The sequence below is a fragment of the Oreochromis niloticus genome, linkage group LG8 (assembly GCF_001858045.2).
Source record: "Oreochromis niloticus isolate F11D_XX linkage group LG8, O_niloticus_UMD_NMBU, whole genome shotgun sequence".
NCBI classification, from domain to species: Eukaryota; Metazoa; Chordata; class Actinopteri; order Cichliformes; family Cichlidae; genus Oreochromis; species Oreochromis niloticus.
This window is the reverse complement of record NC_031973.2, coordinates 10,643,432-10,664,145: the sequence shown is the minus strand read 5'-3', so window position 1 is coordinate 10,664,145 and position 20,714 is coordinate 10,643,432. Positions and strand designations below refer to the sequence as shown.

The window sequence follows — 20,714 nt, the reverse complement described above, 5'->3', positions numbered from 1 at the left end:
AAAATTGAAAGAAGATTTTGGCACTACTAGGACTCCTGAAGTTGTGCGTCCAGCCAAGTTCAGCAATTTTAAATTATTCCAACAAGGAAAAAAAGACGTAATTGTAGTTTTGTTTTTGTTTTTTTAAAGAAATCTGATCCAAAATAAAGCAGATGTGATACTATACAAGTTTTACAATGATGTGCCAAGACTTGGACAAATCATCAGTATCAATCCTACAACTCTAACCTGGATAAGCAGATAAGGAAATTGACGAGTACTGTTAGTCAGCTATCATATGGTAATGTATTTAGACCTCCATGTGAACATTTCTGCAATGAGACGGGTTCTCAATGTGATTTACCAGCAGAACTAACTTCATTATCCATACTGCATCGAGTCATCAGAGCTCTTTAAGCAATTAGTCTCAATTATACACACAGTATTACCCGAGGTGAGCTTTCTAACCTCCTGACCAACAGTAGAAACACTGTAGAAATTACTGGTGTCACCGATCTGCATTAAGGCCAATAACATGAACTTCTTAAAGGCTAAGCGACAGAGCAATCTCATGAAATAACTGGGACAAAAACGTGTCTGCATATTGGCAAAAAATTCTTTATTGGAAACGTACAGTATAAGCGGTCTAGTGTTCTTCGCTACAGTGATGAACTTTAACTTTGCAGAGCAGACAGCGGGTAGGGGTTTAAAAATCAAGCAGTTTTAACAGGAACGCAGTGCGCAAGGATCTCGCTGATGTACGTGTTATTTTTGGTGACCAGCTTCCGCTTCATTTTCCTGAGCTCTGCCTTCACTTCCTCCTCAGCCATGGTGGCAAGAGGAAGTGACTTCACCTTCTGCAGAAATTTCTGGATCAGGTTTTCCCCCACCTGAAAAATAAGCAGGGCATGGGGTGTTACAAGATATTCAAACTCCCACATCTGGTTGCTTGAAGCAACTTAAAGACGACGCTTTTCTTTCCATGCTCCTTAGACTACGAGAACCTTCACAGACATACTCCCTCATCTGGTTTCTGAATGGACCTCAGCTCTACTCTCTTAAACCAGGCGCTTTTGCTGCCTTTAAGTCAGCTTTCATCTGATTGGCTGCCGCAATGAGCTCATCTATAAGAACACAGCAACAAGTGTATTTTTTTTACTCTTTCTTTTTACTTTTTCTTTATACTGCAATGCTTGTTACATTCCTTTACCGTGGAGAATAAAATACCCATCTTTTTACAGTGTTAAAATATCAAAAGAGAAAAAAGGGCTCAAAGCAACAGTTCTGTTATCCTTCACGGTCAGTAAGTACTAACACTGGGAACTATCAGAGCTGTTTGTAGCAGCGAGGAGTCTTTTGGGGTGGTGACTTTTCCTAGAAAAGGATTTCTAGTTCTGAGATTCTTGCATCAAGTTAACTTTTATGTCTAACCGCAGACTTTCAATAGAAGTTTTATTTACTGAAGGACTGAGCACCTGAGCTCGCACCTTCTGAGGAAGTCCGATGTGGATTTTGACTTGTGTTGTTCATTATCCTGCTGTGGACACCATCCTGTTTTCGTCTTCAGCTTTTTAAAAGATCCAGAGCTTCTGCTCCTCTAAAATCCGACTAATATTTCCCCTGTTACGGGGGAATTCAAGTTTGTGCTACTGGATCTTGCTTAGGAAAATTTCTCATCACATCTGGCTCTGCAGTGAAACAGCTGAGATAAAACTGAACTGCACATAAAGTCTTTTGAGTAACTAAATTGTCAGAAATTACGGTTGTTTCAGTGCCACTGAGCAATCATTTTGCTTGCAGTCAGGCAAACTGGTGCAAAAAAGAATGTTAATCAATGCAGGAATCAATAGGCTGAAGTCTGATGACTTTTCCTCTGGGGGCAAAGGCCAGTATTTCAGACTTTCAGAGCCAGTGGATATCCAGGTCAAGACTTCTTTAATGCATCCAGAGACTAAGCTCAACAGAAATGGGGCAACATGGTGATGCTGTGATTACTCTCACAGCAAGAAGGTCATGGGTTCAACTCCGCCATCTGGCCAGGGCCTTTCATTGTGGAGTTTACCGCTTGTCCTCAGGGGTTCTCTCTGGGGTCTTCAGCTTCCTCCCACAGTCTAAAGACATGTAGTTAGTGGTGTGACTGCCTCTGTATTAGCCCTACAACAGACTCTCACTCCCTTAACGGCTTCAATTGTGTTCTTATTTTTGCCCCCTGCTCTGACTTTTGTCTCTACACTTCTTTTTATAAAAATCAGCTATTATCAGGAAGACCAGTAGTTTAGGTACTCTTTTTGACACAAGCTCTGACAAGATGGCGCCTGTGATCGGCAATGCCGCTGTCAAACTCTGTGTTCTTCTGTTTTTTGTTGCATTACCTATTCTGCTGCTGTCTGTGGATGAGATTACAGCTACCTATGTTTACGATCGCCACACTTTACTTCGGATTAAATCAACTATGGAGTCTATGGATGAAACCTGGAAACACTTTCAAGGCTTCCCTCCACCTTTTGGGCGATCAGCTGTTGCCCATTACGTCCCTTGCTTGCCTGTGTCAGGGAAAAACCAGAGCCGCCGTTCCCAGACAAATCATCGTCAGAGAAGACGAGGAAGGAGAGCGGGCATCCAAGTGAGATTACGGAAATATAGGAGTACCGCAGATTTAACGTCCTGCTTGGAGTTCTCAACGTTGGATGTTTTTGCTAAGACGGACCTCCAGCTAAATGCACGGCTTCCCCGTACGGGCTTCGTCAGGACGCCGTGTCTGAGAACAGTTTTCCCGGACCATGTGAGTGACCATCTCATTGTCCCACGGATTATACTAAACGGTAAGAAATCCCGAGGAGTGTGCAGTACGAACCTGCGCCAAGCCCCTCAGGATGTAAATAGTGATGCTCCAGCACCGCCGATTAACATGGCCCTATTAAATTGCCGTTCGATCTCAAATAAGGCATTTGTTCTCAATGACCTTTTTATTAGGAATAACTTGGACTTTATGTTCCTAACCGAAACTTGGCAGCGGAATATGGAATTTGTTCATTTTAATGAACTGTGCCCAGCAGACTAAGTGCCTAACCACACCGCGTCTTTCAGGACGTGGCGGTGGGTTGGCAGTTATTGCTAGAAACTCCTTTTTCTGTCGGCCGGTGAAGACCCCTTCCTTTAACTCCTTTGAGATTCAGATGATGAAGATCAATAGGACTCATCCCTTCTATGTGATTTTAATCTATAGGCCACCGGGACCAGCCAGGAGTTTCTTAGTGGAGTTTGGGGATTTTCCATCCTCCACGATCAAGCTGGAAAGAATCCTTCTGCTGGGGGATTTTAATTTTCATGTTGATGACGGTTCATGTCACGCTGCTTCTGATTTTCTTACTCTCTTAGACTCTTTTAACCTTGCCCAACATGTGACTGGGCCAACACACAGTGGTGGCCACACTCTGGACCTGATTTTATCATTGGGTCTGGATATCGGCCCAGTTCATTGCAGAGACATTTTTATTAGTGATCATAAATATATTTTATTTGATCTCTCTTTTACCTGTGACACTCTACCCTCTGCTTATGTGAAGCGTTCACGATTAATTAACGACTCTTATGGAATTGTTTGATAACAATTTATCTGAAACAGATGATATAGATCAGCAGGTGGCCTCCTTCAACTCGCAATGTCAAAAAATTCTAGATAAAATGGCTCCTCTTAAAATCAGGAAAGGCAGCATTGTTAAATGCCCGCCCTGGTTCACAGAAACTATCCGCAGCTTTAGGCGAATGTGCCGTAAAACTGAGCACCTGTGGAAAATCACAAAACTTGAGGTTCACAAGCTCCACTTAAAAGAACTATTACCAACCTTTAATGACATGGTGAAAGACTCAAGAGCCACTTATTTCTCTCAACTACTTGCAGTAGGAAAAAGAAATCCTAAAGTTGTCTTTGATACAGTGAGTAGCATCGTCTCTCCCCCAACGCCATGTACACCTGTCTTTTCAGATAAGGACTGTAGTGAATTTTTAAAATTTTTTCAAGATAAGTTATGTTACCTCTTAGGCAACTAAACTCCCTTAGGTAACCCCACCAATCATGATCTTCCACACCCTATAATTATGGAATCTTTTCTCCCAATTTCTTTAAAAGGTCTATCAGAAATACTGACCCAATTGAAACCCTCAATGAGCTCAGCTGATGTCTTACCTACTCATTTATTTTGTAAAGTTTTTGATACCATTGGGCCCTCTGTGGTCACGCTAATAAACTGTTCCTTGCTATCTGGCTCTGTCCCCAGGTGCTTTAAACAGGGGGTTATTCAACCTTTGCTGAAAAAGCCTAACCTGGATCCAACACTTCAGTCAAGCTTCAGGCCCATCTCAAAACTTCCTTTTATCTCTAAAATCTTAGAAAAAGTCGTTTGGCTACAAGTAAAGAAAGCGCGGGAGAAGCATAATATTCTTGATAAATTTCAGTCGGGTTTTAGAAAGCTACACTCTACAGAAACAGCTCTCCTGAAAGTCACAAATGATCTTTTGATGGCTGCAGACAGGGGTGATTGCTCAGTCCTAGTTCTTCTAGACCAGGGGTCCCCAATCCCAGTCCACGAGGGCCGGTGTCCCTGCAGGTTTTAGATGTGTCCTTGATCCATCACAGCTGATTTAAATGGATAAATTACCTTCTCAACATATCTTGAAGTTCTCCAGAGGCCTGGTAATGAAGTAATCATGTGATTCAGGTGTGTTGACCCAGGGTGAGATTTAAAACCTGCAGGGACACCGGCCCTCGTGGACTGGGATTGGGGACCCCTGTTCTAGACCTTAGCTCAGCCTTTGATACCGTTGACCATCAGATCTTAATCCATCGCTTAAATCTTATGGTAGGGATATCTGGATCTGTCCTAAAGTGGTTCACCTCATTTCTGGAGGATAGAACACTTTTAGTTTCAGTGGGAAACTTTCGATCAGATGCGGCTAAGTTTCTATGTGGAGTCCCACAAGGTTCGGTTTTAAGCCCCCTGTTATTTTCACTATATATTCTTCCTTTAGGCCGGATCATTAGCGGCTTCAAAAGTATTTCCTACCATTTGTATGCAGACGATATCCAATTATACATCTCCTTTAAACCTTGGGAATTAGACAAGCTATCCACTCTTATGGACTGTCTTAAGGAAATTAATGTTTGGATGACAAACAATTTTTTGCAGCTGAACGCAGACAAGACCGAGTGCTTAATCCTTGTTCCAGAGAATATCAAGCCCCAAATTAGTCAACATCTGGGTGCCTTTTCATCCTCGATAAAAGCTACTGCTCGGAATCTTGGGATAATTTTCGATCAATCTCTGTCTTTTGACGCTCATATTAAATCTGTGACCCGCTCCTGCTTTTTTCACCTAAGAAATATTGCCAAACTCAGGACTATTGTCTCCAAAACTGAACTCGAGATGCTTGTCCACACTTTCATTTCCTCCCGGCTAGACTATTGTAATGCACTCTTCTCCTGTGTATCTAAGGCTTCACTAAATCGGCTCCAAGCGGTTCAAAATGCTGCATCAAGGCTGTTAACCCATAGTAAAAAATTCTCCCATATCACTCCTATACTAAAATCCTTGCATTGGCTTCCGGTTGGGTATAGATATAAGTTTAAAATCCTCACCTTTACGTTTATGTCTCTACAAGGTGAGGCCCCCCTATCAATGAGCTTCTCAATTTTCAATTTTATTTATATTTATATAGCGCCAAATCACAACAAAAGTCGCCTCAAGGCGCTTTATATTGTACAGTAGATAGCACAATAATAAATACAGAGAAAAACCCAACAATCATATGACCCCCTATGAGCAAGCACTTTGGCGACAGTGGGAAAGAAAAACTCCCTTTTAACAGAAAGAAACCTCCGGCAGAACCAGGCTCAGGGAGGGGCGGCCATCTGCTGCGACCGGTTGGGGTGAAAGAAGGAAAACAGGATGAAAGACATGCTGTGGAAGAGAGACAACCCTACTCTCCAAAGCGGACTCTTAGAAGACCACTATCAGTGGATCCATCTATTCCACGGACCCATTTGAAAACGAAGGGGGATCTCGCTTTTCAAACCCTGGTTCCCATACTGTGGAACTGTTTACCACGCCCCCCCGCTACGCACCATCGACACTGTGGCTTCTTTTGAAAAAACAGCTTAAAACACATCTGTTTAGACAGGCATTTGGGTAATGTTCGTGTGAAATATGTTGTTTTATTCTATATTTATACTGTACTATTGCTTTGTTTGATATGCTTCTATACTGCTATATTGTTTGTTTGACATGCCTTCATTCCCATGTGAAGCACTTTGTAACAGCTTTTTGTCTTAAAAAGTGCTATATAAAAATATTTTACTTACTTACTTATACTAGTTTCTGTTTGCAGCACAAACGCACACTTATGCCTCCTTTCCATTAGTACCAACTCAGCTCGGCTCAACTGTGTTTTTATGGTTTTTCCATTAGGCGGCAGACCCTGTTACCAGGTACTTTTTTTAAGCGAATGCTCGGCAGGGGTATCAACCGACATCAACAGACTCCACCAATTGACCGGTCAGCTGCGTCACTCAACCAGCCATGAGAGTATCTCCTTCACAAAATTCAAAATCACCATTTATGGTTCAGTGAAAAAACATCCCTATATTGCCTAGCATCGCATCTAAATCACGAATGCCTGCTTCTGGTCCAGTAGTAAAGACAACAATTTGTTGACAAATACATCAATTGTAACAACAATGTAGCGTGTTTATTAAATGCTAAATAAATGTCACTATGGACACCGCCCTGTCTAGATTATGGTGATGGTATATTAGTGGAAATCTGAGCCTTACCTGCTTGTCTGTCCTTCGCCTCTTAGCCTCGGGCTCCTCCTCCTGTTCCGACATATCTCCTGCAGGTTCTTGGAATTCCTCCAGCTCCTCCGCCTTCTCCTTCGCAGCGGCCAGCACTGACGGCGGGAAGCAAGCCAACTCGGCCACGTGGATTCCAAAACTCTGGTCACACACGCCTGAAGACAGAGACGGATCACTCTGAAGCCGCTATGGCTGATTTTTATCATTTGTTGAGATTAATATTTTTAAAAGCACAAAGCTGCGTTAACCCCAAGCGAAACCACGTGCTGCGTGCTGACCTGGCTTGACTCTGTACAGCATTGTGAGCGTGTTGTGCGACGTCAGGGCTGTGACGTGCAGGTTGTGGACGGTGGGCTGCTGAGCTGCCAGCGCCGTCAGCTCGTGGAAGTGGGTGGCGAACAGGCAGAAGCAGCCGATTTTGGAGGAGATGTGCTCGCTGATGGCCCAGGCCAGACCAAAGCCGTCGTAGGTGGACGTGCCTCTGCCGAGCTCGTCGATTATGATGAGCGACTTCTCTGTGGCCGAACTGTAACGACAACACAGACGATGAGAAAATCCGCTCATCAGTTATTTGTACAACTATTAACAAAGATTGTCTGTTCTTACCGCAGAATGGCGGCCGTCTCTAGCATCTCGGACATAAAGGTGGAAACCCCTTTCACCTGGCTGTCTCCTGCACCCACCCTTGCCAGGATGCTGTCAATCACGCTAAGCTCCGCCTTCTCGCATGGCACAAAGCAACCAATCTGAGCCATCAGGGCGATCACACCCACCTGCCGGATAAAGGTGGACTTGCCACCCATATTTGGTCCTGCAAAGGTTTGGAAAATGTATAATGATTATCGAGGTACTTCCAACACTTAATAAAAGCTGCATTTATTACAACATAGGGCTGATTTTTACAGTGATGGGTCTCATCATCAATGGTAAATGGTAAATGGCCTGTATTTATATAGCGCTTTTCTGGTCCCTAAGGACCCCAAAGCGCTTTACATATCCAGTCATTCACCCATTCACACACACATTCACACACTGGTGATGGCAAGCTACGTTGTAGCCACAGCCACCCTGGGGCGCACTGACAGATCAATGAGAGCCAGATAGCCCACATGGGAGAATTTGCCTTTAATTCCACCCTTGACTTAATCTGTGCTTATTTTTCACCTGTTATGATATAGAAGCTCTTGTCTTCCTGGACAAAGCTGATGTCATTAGGTATGAATGCAGTGTCTGCATCCATCTCCATGCAGGGATGTCTGGCCTGCAGCAGCTCCATGCGCCTGCAGCCATGGTCTAAGAGCCGGAATCGAGGCCGAACGAACGGCACAGGAGCAGACACCGATGCGACGGCAAAACTCGCCATGGCGTCCAGCTGCGCTATCACATCACTGAGCGTCTGGAGGGGATCCACGTAACCTGACGGTTTAAAACATTTAGAGCCTTGAATGAACAGTCGCAGGCAGGAGACCGCATCATGTGCAGGCTCCAAAATGATTTTGTATTTGATAAAAGAAAGACCGCAACATCACCAGTTCTTCAACATCTATGCAAAAATTCAAAGCGCTGTAGATTTTACTGACCTTTACAGAAAATGTGAACGAAATCAATTAAACAGAAGGTCTCACAAAGCAACTTTCATGCAATAAAGAAATTTCCAGTTTTCACGTAACCCGGATACAATCGTTTCCTCTGCTGTTCAAATCGATGCCATGCTGAGAAGACAGTGAGCAGCATGTGATGAGATTCCTCACCTGAGGCAATGTTGATGATCTCTTTGACGATGGCGTTCTGGGCTTCCTCATACTCCTCCCTGCTTTTGGTGTACTGCTCGTTCAGAGAGCTCAGCTTACTGCAAGCGAACATTCATCGGCGTGAATCATCAGATGGCAACAAAAAAAAAAAAAGAGCAGCGTTATGTGATGTGGGTCTGCTGACATTAGAGGCGCGGTGAGGCACACCTGTTGGTAAAGCGCACGCCGTTCTTCTGCACATCCAGCGTGGTGAAATTCTTGTTGTTCCTCAGACTCTTTTCCTCCTTGCATGTGACTCTCAGGTAAAATCCCAGCACGGCGTTTGACTCCAGCTTCACGGTTTTACCCGCCTCCAGACCTGAAACACAAAGTTTCGCCGATCTGTTCAAGCATAAAAGCCAAAGTGGAAAACCTTCCTTTATACGGCCGTCATCTGCCTTTCACATGGATTGCTGCGGCACCAGGTTAGTTAGGACACACAGTCATTAGCCACTATATTAGGTACACCTGTTCAAGAGCTCATTAACATTAATCACCAGAGAACCTTTTTAGTAAACTACCTGTTTTTGTTTTCTTGTAGGCCAACACACAGTTTAAATTACAATTAAAAGTAAAAAATTATTATTAAGTTATTTATCACTATATTCATGCGATACTTTCATTGCAGCGATCCACATAGTGAAGAATTATATTATAATCTGTCACAAGTTATTCCTCTAAGAACAGATTCTTTGTATATACTAATTAATAATGTCCAGGTTATTGTTTCATGTTATGTATATACTGTTTATACTGTAATCACCTAGTTGTCTTGCTGCACTGTTCAGCACGGCCTGCATGCTTTTTTCCAGCACATCCATCTTTTCTCTCAGCTCACTCAGCACCGGATCAAATGACGCCTTCACCAGGTACTCGTGGTGGTCAATCTACACGAATCAAGAAATAAGTCAAATGCACAACAGACTGTGTGCAAACTGAGGACAAAATACTTTGAAGCAAATAAAAAGACCTGGTTCATGTCCAGTGTGGTTTCAATCATCTCTTGGTACTTGGTGAAGTCAGTCTGCAGGTCTCTGAGAGGCGAGAGGAACACTGCATTCAGCAGAACCTTGTAGCTACCTGCAACACAAACAAAGTATTAGCCTAAATTTTAGCTAAAAATGATTTGAAGCAGACCACATCTCAGTTTTGAATTCATCTGATTCAATACATAAATAGTTCCATGAAAAACAGCATCCTTTGTTTACACACAGTCAGCACGATAAAGCAACAACGATCTTTGGACTCCAAATAACAACAATTAAGAAACTGTCAAATCAGCTGTATGAAGCAAACAAGACAGCATTCCTGCAGCCTGCAAAACAGATTGTAGAGTGAGGTAAACAGTGTATCAGCTGCAGCCTACCTGAGTATCTCTCCAGAGCAGTGATAAGAGTCGGTATTTGGCTCACAGCCTGATAGACGCGATAACAGTCCTGCAGCGTTGCCGTATGACGGTGAAACTTCTTGGCCAGTCGATGAAGATCGGGAAACCGCCTCAGCAAATCGTCCTGACAGGTCTGCCTCAGCACAGAGTCGCACACAAAGCTTTCCACCAGGTCAAGCCTGCACAAAAATGTCAAGATCCTCAGTAATTGTAAGTCCTGTAGACTGGCCTCCCCCAGAGCCCGGACCTCAGCATTATTGAAGCAGTATGAGATCATCTTTGACTGAGAACAGAACAAAAGGCAGCCAACATCCAAAGAAAACCTCTGAATGTCCTCGAGGAGGTCTGGAGAAATATTCCTGAAGACTACTCAAAGAAATTACAAGAAAACTTGCCTAAAAAAGTTCACTACAGAATTTCCATGTATGTGGACATATCAGTAAATTTCTGCATCTATTTCGACTTTTCCTGTCAAATTATAAAAACACGAGGGCTGATTCATAATACCATACTTCTATTCCCTTAAATGCCTCCTTTAAATGTATAATGACTTATGCTGAACTGGGACTAGGAGGTCTTATCGCCTACAGATCTGGCATATTGCTAAGTTTGATTTGTTGAAGGTACAGAAACCCTCCATCCCTCATCACTGTATTACCTCTCCTCTATTTTAGTTTTGTCCATGAGGGGCTGTTTGATCCACTGGTTGACCAACCGCTGACCCTGCGGCGTACGGCACTTGTTCAACAAACCGGCCAACGAGTGAGCTCCGGTGGTGTCGTCAGGTGAACCCTGAAGTATACAATTTGCATGTTAGTCCTGAGAATAACAGTGATGCACGGACATATTGGGAATATTTTTATCATAGTCATACGTATTTTCTACATAACAGAAAAAAAACAGGCTCAGTCAATAAAATTCAACATGTCACAGCTACTAGAACTCTAAAGGGTTGCTGGTTTTCTAAATTTCTTGCTGGTTATTCCCAAATGTGTGCTTTTGAATTCTCCAAATCACATCTTTTTGTTTTTCTAGCACAACAAGAGACATCTGAAAATCTCAAGAACCACAGTTCCTACAGAGCCTGCAACCACAAAGAGCCAAGAAAAGAACACTTCTGTTATTCTGGTGCTTTTATCAAGGTGAGGTGTTGACACGGGTCACTGACCTGGAAGAGATTAAGAGCCCTGACGGCGGCGTTGTCCAGCCTCATGTACTGACCCAGGTCCAGAGTGGTCAGGCTGAAGGAGTTGAAGTTCGACTCATCAGAGAGCAGTTCAAGGAAACGCACCACTGCAGCCAGACATGACATTGCCACCTGAAAGTGACACCACACAAGGGACGCCATGGTCAAACTTCCCACATAATGACCTCTTCATATACACGGCCTTCAGCCTGAGTGTGTTGTTTAGTTAGGAGGAGCTGTTATGACTGGGATTTTATCAATACATAAATTATCCCAATAATGCTTAGTTCTAAATGTTGTTGTAAAATAAAGACAAAAGTTTTTTCAAACCACCACCTTTTATCAAAATGTTTGTTTTTTCCTGTTCACCTGTTTGTCCAGCTCAGGTAGGGTGTTGCTCGCCACAGTCTCCCCTCTCTTTGCTCTCAGCAGCCGGTTGAGATCCTGGACCATGTCCTTGCTGTTGAACTCAGCTCTCTTCCTATCAGAGACTAGCATGCCGCCACGCTGCACCACCTACACAGACATACAGAAACAACAACATACTCGCATCAAAATCTCTGCTTATGCTGCCAGATTATTAAAAAAAAAAAGAAGTCCAGCCTGGTTTAAAGAACAGAAAGACTCGTTTAAAGATTTCCCATTAGGCAAGACTGATGTTTATACTGATTTATTTAACATAAGTTTAGTAATTACCGTGCCCACGTACCTCACGCAGTTTACTTCCATCAGCGTTGGCTTCCCCGTGGGCTAAGAGACACTCTTTGGGACTGATTTGGACAAGCAGGGATTCCAAGTTGGAGAATATCTCATTGTCTGGAAACTCGCACACTCCCATCGTCCTCTGGGCTGCATCCACATACCCGACCCCGACAACACGCTGTCCATCAGCTCCAGTTGCAAGCCGCACGGCTACGACACCTGCACAGCCCTCTGCGCCGCTTCCCCCACCAAAAAGGATCTCCTCAAACTGAGTCAAGTTTCCTGGAGAGGCCTGCATTTAGACACAGTAGGTAAGATCCAGAGTCGTTTTTTTAAACAAGCAGAAACCACCCTGATATGTCTCAATAGCCAGCACAGTACCTTGTACTCAATCTTCCAGTCGTGCTCCTTGCTGCTCTTGCTGTGGTTCCTGTACACCTCCACTCTGTACTGCCTCACCAACAGCAAATCTTTTGCAAAGGCCTCAAAGTTCAGCTTGCTCAGGACCACACTCTCCAGCTTGCGACTCCCTGTTGACCAACAAGAACATGTCAAATTCTTTGTAATGTGTCCTTCTGATGGCACAGAGTGCTGGTGGTTTCAGTGCACAAGTATCTCATGTGACCAGGTGGCATTTTTTATTCAGCAGATCATCTGTCTCCATCTCAGCCTGTCCCCAGCATCCTGCTTTGTATGTCCTCCTTCACTATGTCCATACCAACCTCCTGTGTGGGCTTCCCCTTTTCCTTCTCCCTGGCAGTTCCAATTAGGGATCTTCTGTCTAATACATCCACTATTCCTCCTCTGTAGATGTCCAAATCCTTGCCCCTCCAACTTTGTATCCAAAATGCTCAACCTGAGCTGTCGCTCTAATATAACCATTTCTAATCCTGTCCATCCTCCTTCATCTTCAGTTCTCCCTCTTGCCTTTTTCTCAATGCCACTGTCTCTAAACCATACATCACAACAGGTTTCACCTTCCCTTTCACTCTTGCTGCTACCCTCCTGTCACAAATTACCCCTGAAACTCATCCCCACCTGCTCCACCCTCCCGGTACTCTCTTCTTCACTTCTGTTGTGCACTATCCACTGCTCTCCATGGTTGACCCAAGGTATTTAAACTCCATCAATTGTCCTAGTGTTAAATTTAGAGTCAACACAAAGTTGCAAGTCATGCAGGTTTTTGTGTTGTGTGCTGAAAACTACCACAGAAGAAAGGAAATGCAGCTAGCTATAAAGACTAAAACATCTAATATCTGGGTGAAGCAGTTTTTGTTCTCCATGTTTTTTTGTCAGTGACCTCACAGGAAATTTGTAGCTCAAGGAGTTATCTCAATTAAAACAAATAAAAAGAAGCAGTTAACAGCTTAAAAGTCCCTGAGACAATAAATGAAAACACTTAACTGTAAGAGGACCCCTCACAAAAACATACTCTGTCCAACATTGAATTAGCCATGGCAATGCTTCTGAACGTACAGGACCTGCTAGGGCTGCAGCTAATAGTAGCCACCTTAGCTACAACCTGTGAAACCCTACCTCTGACTACACGTTGTTCACACAAACTAGGTTAGCTTAATAGTAAAGACACCGAGGCACCCCTCGTCCCCTTACTTGTTTAAAAGCAGTGCACGGTGCACAGCTAAGCTAGTTACCTGAACCCAAATACTTGATGACCCCGTTCGTCTTGAAAACCTCCTTCGCCGCGAATATGGCGTCCTTCCCGTGAACCGTATAGTAATCGTTACGGTCAAATATCCGGAATGTGGTGTCCGGCTTCTCCGGCATGGAGAAAATGAAGTTAAGAAAGCCGTGCTCGGCTGCGCTGTCCATGGACAGGTTCTGTTTCGGCTGCACCGCCATGCTGGAATCTCCCGCCACTCAGCAGGACCAAACAGGAAGTTACGTTGACGAGATGTTCCCATAAACAAGAACGCAACCGGGGCCGCTTACTGGGAACATTTTTTATTCACAAATGCAGACATTTCAAAGCTAAACCATGTATAAACAGATGGTTGAATGATCTTAAACTCTTGAGTAAGTCGCTGAAACATGTAAATGACAAGAACCCCGCTCGCTTCTTCTTCTACTTCTTCAGTAGCTCGGAACACTAATGTTATGTAAACATTTTCTAACCTGACTTAAAACTTCAATAATCACCGGAACATAAAAAATATCGACTTTCTAACTCACATTTCTCAGTAAATAACTCAAAACTGATGAAATCGTTTAAAATGTATTAAAATTAAAAGTTATTAGTCGAAATTCTGAAATGATAACCCAAATTTTCGACTTCCATCCATCCATTCTCTTCCGCTTATCCTTATCAGGGTCGCCTGGGTGGTGCTGGGGCCTATCCCAGCTAGCATAGAGCGAGAGGCAAGGTACACCCTATATATATATATATAATTATAATTAACCTCTTATAGATCAGAGTTGCCAGATTTTCATCAAACAAACTCAACATGGAGTTTATAGATCAGTAGATGCTTTTCAGTTACTGGAAACAAATTTCAGAGGGACCCACAAATAAGCAGCAGCCGAAAGTAGCTGCAGTGAAGGCAGCTGAGCATCTCAAAGGAGAAACCGCCTCATGACCACATCCATGGGTTCTATACTTCAGGCAGTCATTAAATGCAAAGGATTTCATCCAAGAAAATGAAGCAATCCTTTCATTTAAACTTATGCTAGTTTGTCTAATTGATTTTGAGCATCTGAAGCTTCTTTCAGCTGCTACCTTACAAGGGGTCAACACAGCAGATAGCTCTGCACAGTTGATTTGATAGATTTGTATGGATTTTGGTCTTGAGCCAGGGATCTGTGATGTGCTAGGCAAATGTGTAAAACACAACACTATGGAGCCCTGTGTAAACCCAGAAACAGTTAATGCAATTAAAACAAAAACAAAAAATAGCCCCATTGAATTAAATCCTTATCGACCTAACAGCACATGCTCTCTATACTTTATATTAGACCCTGAAGTGTAGACTGAACTTACTGAACTTACTAGCGTGAACTTAACTGGAACTAACATTTTTAAACTTATCTAAAATAATTTTAGAAGTTAAAGAAAGTTATACTGATGTTTGTAACTTTTGAACCTTGTATAAATGGAATACACATCTACCAAACAAAAAATGAAATGTATGGATATCTGAATGTTTGCATGCCAATATCATTATTTAGTAGCTGCAGTGAATGAGTTTTGTGAATGACTGCAGCTGAGACGAAACAGTAAGCAGAAACAAGCAACGCCTTTTCTTAAAACGATAAGCCCATCTGGATGGATGGCTACGTCGCTTTAATACTTTATATATCAAGTGGTGCCTTCACACATGTACAAGTTACCCATGGCATGTGCCCTTTTCCACATCCATGTAATCACAGAGGCATAACAAGCCAGATGCTCTTTAGCCTGAAGCATGTGTATTTCCATGAAAAATGTCTAAATGTGATTCATCAGATAAAAGAAGTTTTCCACTTTTCCTCAGTCCTTTGGAAATGAGCTTGACAAACCAGAAATATTTATGAATTATATATTAATTCCATGCTTAACTTGCTTTAGGGAACATGGCAGCAATTTTTTTTCTGTGATATGTGCTGTCGATGAATAAATACCCAATACTTACCTAATGTGTCGCTGTTTCTTGCTGTCATATTGCTTATAGTGAACAGAACAATTCAGTGATAAATAAACCAATTTGCACTGCTGATTGTTCCATTCTCTCTGTCTCACACCCAAACTATACAAACTTATCACAATCTGCACACTGACCTAAAGTGACCTTTGACCTACAGCAAGAAAAAGTAAATAAATGTAATAACTGTTATCTGATGATTATCTTACATGTCTTAATTCTATGCCTTTTAGTTTTTAAATTCTTACTGTTTTTAACTTTTATTGTGTTTTTACTTGTACTGCTATTTATCGCTTTTATTTATTCTTTTTTTTAGTTTCAAATAGCTGTACAGCACTTTGAAAGTGCTTTAAAAATAAAGTTATTATTGTTATTGTTAAGAGATTTTTACATTTACTTACTTTGATAACTTTTATTTTGCTTAAGTATAATTTCTTGTGAGAACATGATGTGCCTGCAACCTACAGATTAAGGAACAGAAGCATGCGAGTTACAAAGTAACACACTCTCAGGCAGAGACAGTTCCAACCTGAAGCTGATATGACAAAAGATACTAGTTCCTCTTGTCTTATGGATAACAGCCACTCATGCGATAACCATATCTAGAGATGTTTTTCTATTATGTATGCTCCACCTAGAGATGCTGTGTAATCTATTCTCTGCTATAAAATAAAGAACGGACTGAGGCTCTGCGCGACTTGCCTGTGTCTTGCCACGCAGTAAGCCTCGCCCATGTACATGCCATAAATTGAGTTTGTGTTTCTTGCTTCTCTAAGGTTTTTTCCTTTGACAGTTATCATTATGATTAAAATACTATATCACCATGCAAACAACATTTAATCAGATGTCGGATTCCACATGGCTTGTTTGTATGAAAAATTGTATTCATGAAAATAATATTACAAAATTAATGTCAAACCATGCACATTTTTCATAATTAAGACATAAAGTTAAACAGACTGGTTGTATGAATCTTTAATGCAGATATGCACCTTTGAAGCCCTCTGACATTTTGGGCTGTGTATTCCCAGCAGAAAAAAAAATTGTGCTTTTGATTGTGGCTTATCAAGACAGTTCACGTGATTACACAACTTTTTGAGCAATTTGATTTCCATAAACTTAAAAAAAAAAGCATGTGACGTCATGAGCCTCACGAGCTTACTAAGCTTTTTTGTATCAGAGCAACATAACTGGAACAAATTAACTCAGATGACTTAAAAATTAGCTTAAAAAGGTCTCAAGTGATGTAAGATATCTTGCGTCGGTTTTTTTTTTTTTCTTCTTTGCAGGGGGCGAGGGTGGTCAGTGTTTAACCCCTCTGACGATGCTTCCTTTTTTGACGTACGCACGACTCCGACGAATAGAAGCCTGATGCGCATCCCAGGCAGGCTCTATAAACAGGATAACTACCGGCACCCGAATCAGCCAGCCAGACCCGCAGGGCAACGGAACTTCATCCTCGTTTAATTCTCGGTCCTCAGCAGAGTCCAAGCGCGCCTTCACCATGAGCACAAAAGTCGGCGACATCGTGGAGGAGTTTCACAGCAACAACGGCGACCGCATCACAGACAAGATGTCCACGGTCCACCGCCACCACGAGACATCCCGCAAAGAGTCCGAGGACGAGTCCCGGTTACCGGCGCTGGAAGCCGCCTACACCGACATCCTGAGGCATCTCGGGGAGGACACCGACCGGGAGGGACTGTTGCGCACCCCGTTACGCGCAGCCAAAGCCATCCAGTTCCTCACCAAGGGCTACCACGAGACCATCGATGGTGAGTCACCTGGGAAAAAGTTGAGAGAGGATGAGAGACTGAGTTAGCAAAATGACTTAACTCAGGATTCAGCTTCTTTTTACTTATGGACGTTTGGTTGGTCAAATCATGATATTTCAAATCTTCATAGACGTTAAAATTAAAAGATCAAGGCACAAAATAACGGGTAGATCAAGTATTATTAGTATTAAGCATTATTATTATGATTCCAGGATATTGAAAAGATTTCAGATGAATGTTTCCTTAACTGAAGTGAAGTAAAGATAATGGAATAATTTAAATGCATATGTTTGCCTTTGTATCACCAGACATCTTAAACAATGCCATATTTGATGAAGACCACGATGAGATGGTGATTGTGAAAGACATAGACATGTTTTCACTATGTGAACACCACATGGTGCCCTTTTTTGGCAAGGTAGGTCTATGTGGGTCTATGTGTGTGTGGACTGAAAGAAATGTTACATTTAAAAAAAGCTTTTTTACCCATAAAGCATTGTTCAGTAAATTAATTTCAGCATTCAACCGCTAATATTGACCTCCTGTATTTCTCTGATTATGTGCTCTCGCTGGCTGTCGTCCCTCTCCAGGTTCACATCGGGTATATTCCCAACAAAAAAGTGGTGGGACTGAGCAAGCTGGCAAGGTAACAGAGTACGCATGCGCCCACACACACACACATGCGCTGTACCCTCCAGCTGCCACTGTGTCTGTATGTTTCTCGTGTTAGTGTCAGCTGACTGCGTTCTTCTGTTATTCCAGTGCATTGACCTGGAGGCTTAGAGCCTAAACACACTGGCCATCATCTAGGCCTCTCATCAGACACAAGTCTAAACTCTGCTCGCTCTCGAGCCATGAGAAAATCCTTTTGGACCTGTGGGAATCCCAGATTATTATCACAGCCTCTCTGCCTGTCTCCTTCTCCTCCTGTCCTAAAATATACCTTTAAATCTGAATATAGTGATGCAGAGTTACAGTAGCTGCAGATGAACTTGAGACAGTGTCACTAACGTTGAACTGTGAATGACAAATTCACAGAACGTGACTGATTCCCAGATGACAAGTTATACAGTCTGCTGGCCGGAGAAGAGGCCGGCAGTCAGGGACTGATGCCAGGCTGTGTTTATCAAAAATGGAGTCATTATTAATGAATCTCCTTTGCTTTGCTTGTGTTCTGATTTCTGCAGGATTGTGGAGATCTTCAGCCGTAGGCTTCAAGGTAAGCAACCGGGAAACGTGTGCACACAGTAACAGCATGAAACTGGCATCATCTAGTGTACCGTATAAGCTGAATTTCTTTGTTTTGTTTTTTTTTCAGTTCAAGAGCGACTGACTAAGCAGATTGCCACTGGAATATCTGAGGCTCTGCAGCCAAAAGGTGTAGCTGTGGTTATTGAAGCGGCGTAAGTACAAACATACACACACAAGCTACCGTCAGCATTATTATCTGTACAGCTTAAAACTGCTGTTATATTGCACAGATAAACATATAGCATTATATGACACAAAATACTGGCCTTAAGCAGAGCTTAGGAGCGAGTAAGCTTAGGAGCTGCAGAGGTTTGATAAGCTCACTTGTGTGTTTTGCAGGCACATGTGCATGGTGATGCGTGGTGTCCAGAAGATGAACAGCCGCACAGTGACAAGTGCCATGCTGGGAGTCTACCTCGAGGACCCCAAAACCCGGGAGGAGTTCCTGTATCTTTCACGGCGCACTTAACAGACATCACGTGCCATCCACTCCCGAGCCTCTGTCTACAGTTGCACGTGGAAAGCTCTAGAGTTACAGGGGATCTGCATCTGACTGCTGCAGATCCAAGACCTTCACCTCTCAATCTAACCTCAATACACTGAAGCCGTGAAGATTTCAGTCTTACTGCTGATCATCTATTGTTGGAATCACTGTGAACACAACATACTTACTTTCATGGTGCCTTTAGAAGATATTGTATAGTCTTTAATGGCAGTATAGTATATTATTATTGCCAAGTATACAACTTCAGTGCAATATTGTAATGTGACAATACTTAAGATTTTAATCTTTTTTTTTCTGATGGGACATTCACAGGTGCTCTTGCAAAGTTATTGCATTTGTTATTCACTGGTTTTACTAATTTAACAAAACTTGTGTCCTTTATAAATACATTTATAAAGTCTTTGCATTATGTGGTATTTTAAGATGCAAATCCAACAGTTATAGCTATAAAATGATTCAAATGAGTAGAGCTGATAGCAGTACTGAGTAGATGTTTGTTTGATCAGTGGCCACTGTGAGGGTCAAAAGCAGCATTCTGAAAGTTTTCAGTCCAATTTTGTTCATGTCGAAAGAAATAAAACCTCAAGGGCAACTACTGTTGTGTGTTTGAACTATTTTATTTACGTTATATAGGATTGTAAGTATGTAGAGTGTTCATACTATGGAACAAATAAGATATGATATGAAATAATACCCACAAATCACAAGATGTTTCAAGAATCTTCAGAAGCAAACACCCAACACACTAGACAAATGGGAAAATGAAGCCAAATGAGTTATATCTGCTAGAGAATGGAAAAATATTTGCAGGTCCTTGCAAAAAGTCCTTTATAAGACTGTGGGGGAATTTTTGACCACTCTTCTTTGTGAATTGCTTTAATTCAGCCACACTGGAAGGCTTTCCAGCATCAACAGCAACATATTTTATGAAACCTGAACACAGCACTGAGTACAAACACCACAACCCAACGCACGTTTATGGAGGGCTGATAATTTGGGCTTCTTTTGCAGTCAAGAGGATCTGGGCATCTTGGAGTCACTGAATCAGCCATGAACTCTACATACCAAAGTATTCTAGTGTCTGACAGCCAAAGCTTGGCTGAAACTGGACAATTATCTTAAGCACAACTGTGAAGTGCTGAAATATGAAAGAAATATGAATATGAAAGCTGTTGCAATGGCCCAGTCAAAGTCCAGACCTCAACTTGATTGAAATGTTGAGGTAGGACATTAAAACAAGAGTTCATAAACAGGCAAACCTCAATGAACTAAGTAACAATTCATTCATTCATTAGAGCAATGTAGTTAAACAACTTTGTGGCTAAAGAACTTTATCTGTAGTTCTGTTTCTACAATTTATTTCCATCACAGATTTGACCCTTACACCAAGTTCTGTGCTATCTGCAGGATCTGCAAGCACTTAGTTCATTAGGCCGGATCACACTACATCCAAGGCTGTGCATACATTGTACATAAATTCTACTGGGGGTCCAAAACTTTTGTCTGAATGCAGATCTTCACAAAAATGTGTTTCTACACAAGATTCTACACAGATTTTCTTTGCAAGCATTATAGTTGTAGCCTTGCAGTCTTTCAGCAATGCTGCGAGCTCGCTTTGTGCTGCAGAGCTTTTAAAAACAGTTAAGCACCCGAG

General features: G+C 42.3%; 2 protein-coding genes and 1 long non-coding RNA gene across 3 annotated transcripts; 1 reads left to right on the top strand and 2 right to left on the bottom strand.

Moving 5' to 3' along the window:
* Positions 1–577: 577 nt before the first annotated feature.
* Positions 578–13,802, bottom strand: msh2 (mutS homolog 2 (E. coli)). Its single transcript, XM_003441889.5, has 16 exons — positions 13,547–13,802; positions 12,276–12,424; positions 11,902–12,186; positions 11,562–11,708; positions 11,175–11,324; positions 10,665–10,798; positions 9,986–10,185; positions 9,590–9,699; positions 9,383–9,506; positions 8,788–8,938; positions 8,581–8,678; positions 7,994–8,245; positions 7,436–7,640; positions 7,108–7,355; positions 6,809–6,984; positions 578–869 (listed from the first exon to the last, which is right to left on the bottom strand). Exons 1-16 carry the CDS (start codon positions 13,752–13,754, stop codon positions 693–695), a joined length of 2,814 nt encoding a protein of 937 aa, XP_003441937.1. The 5' UTR covers positions 13,755–13,802; the 3' UTR covers positions 578–692.
* Positions 13,803–16,936: 3,134 nt separating this feature from the next.
* On the bottom strand, positions 16,937–17,923 carry LOC106097989 (uncharacterized). The gene is made up of 2 exons (XR_003221412.1): positions 17,791–17,923; positions 16,937–17,313 (listed from the first exon to the last, which is right to left on the bottom strand). It is a non-coding gene; the product is annotated as an uncharacterized LOC106097989 (long non-coding RNA).
* On the top strand, positions 17,004–19,512 carry gch2 (GTP cyclohydrolase 2). The gene is made up of 6 exons (XM_003441888.5): positions 17,004–17,304; positions 17,613–17,722; positions 17,895–17,950; positions 18,492–18,523; positions 18,623–18,707; positions 18,895–19,512. Exons 1-6 carry the CDS (start codon positions 17,034–17,036, stop codon positions 19,022–19,024), a joined length of 684 nt encoding a protein of 227 aa, XP_003441936.1. The 5' UTR covers positions 17,004–17,033; the 3' UTR covers positions 19,025–19,512.
* Positions 19,513–20,714: the final 1,202 nt, after the last annotated feature.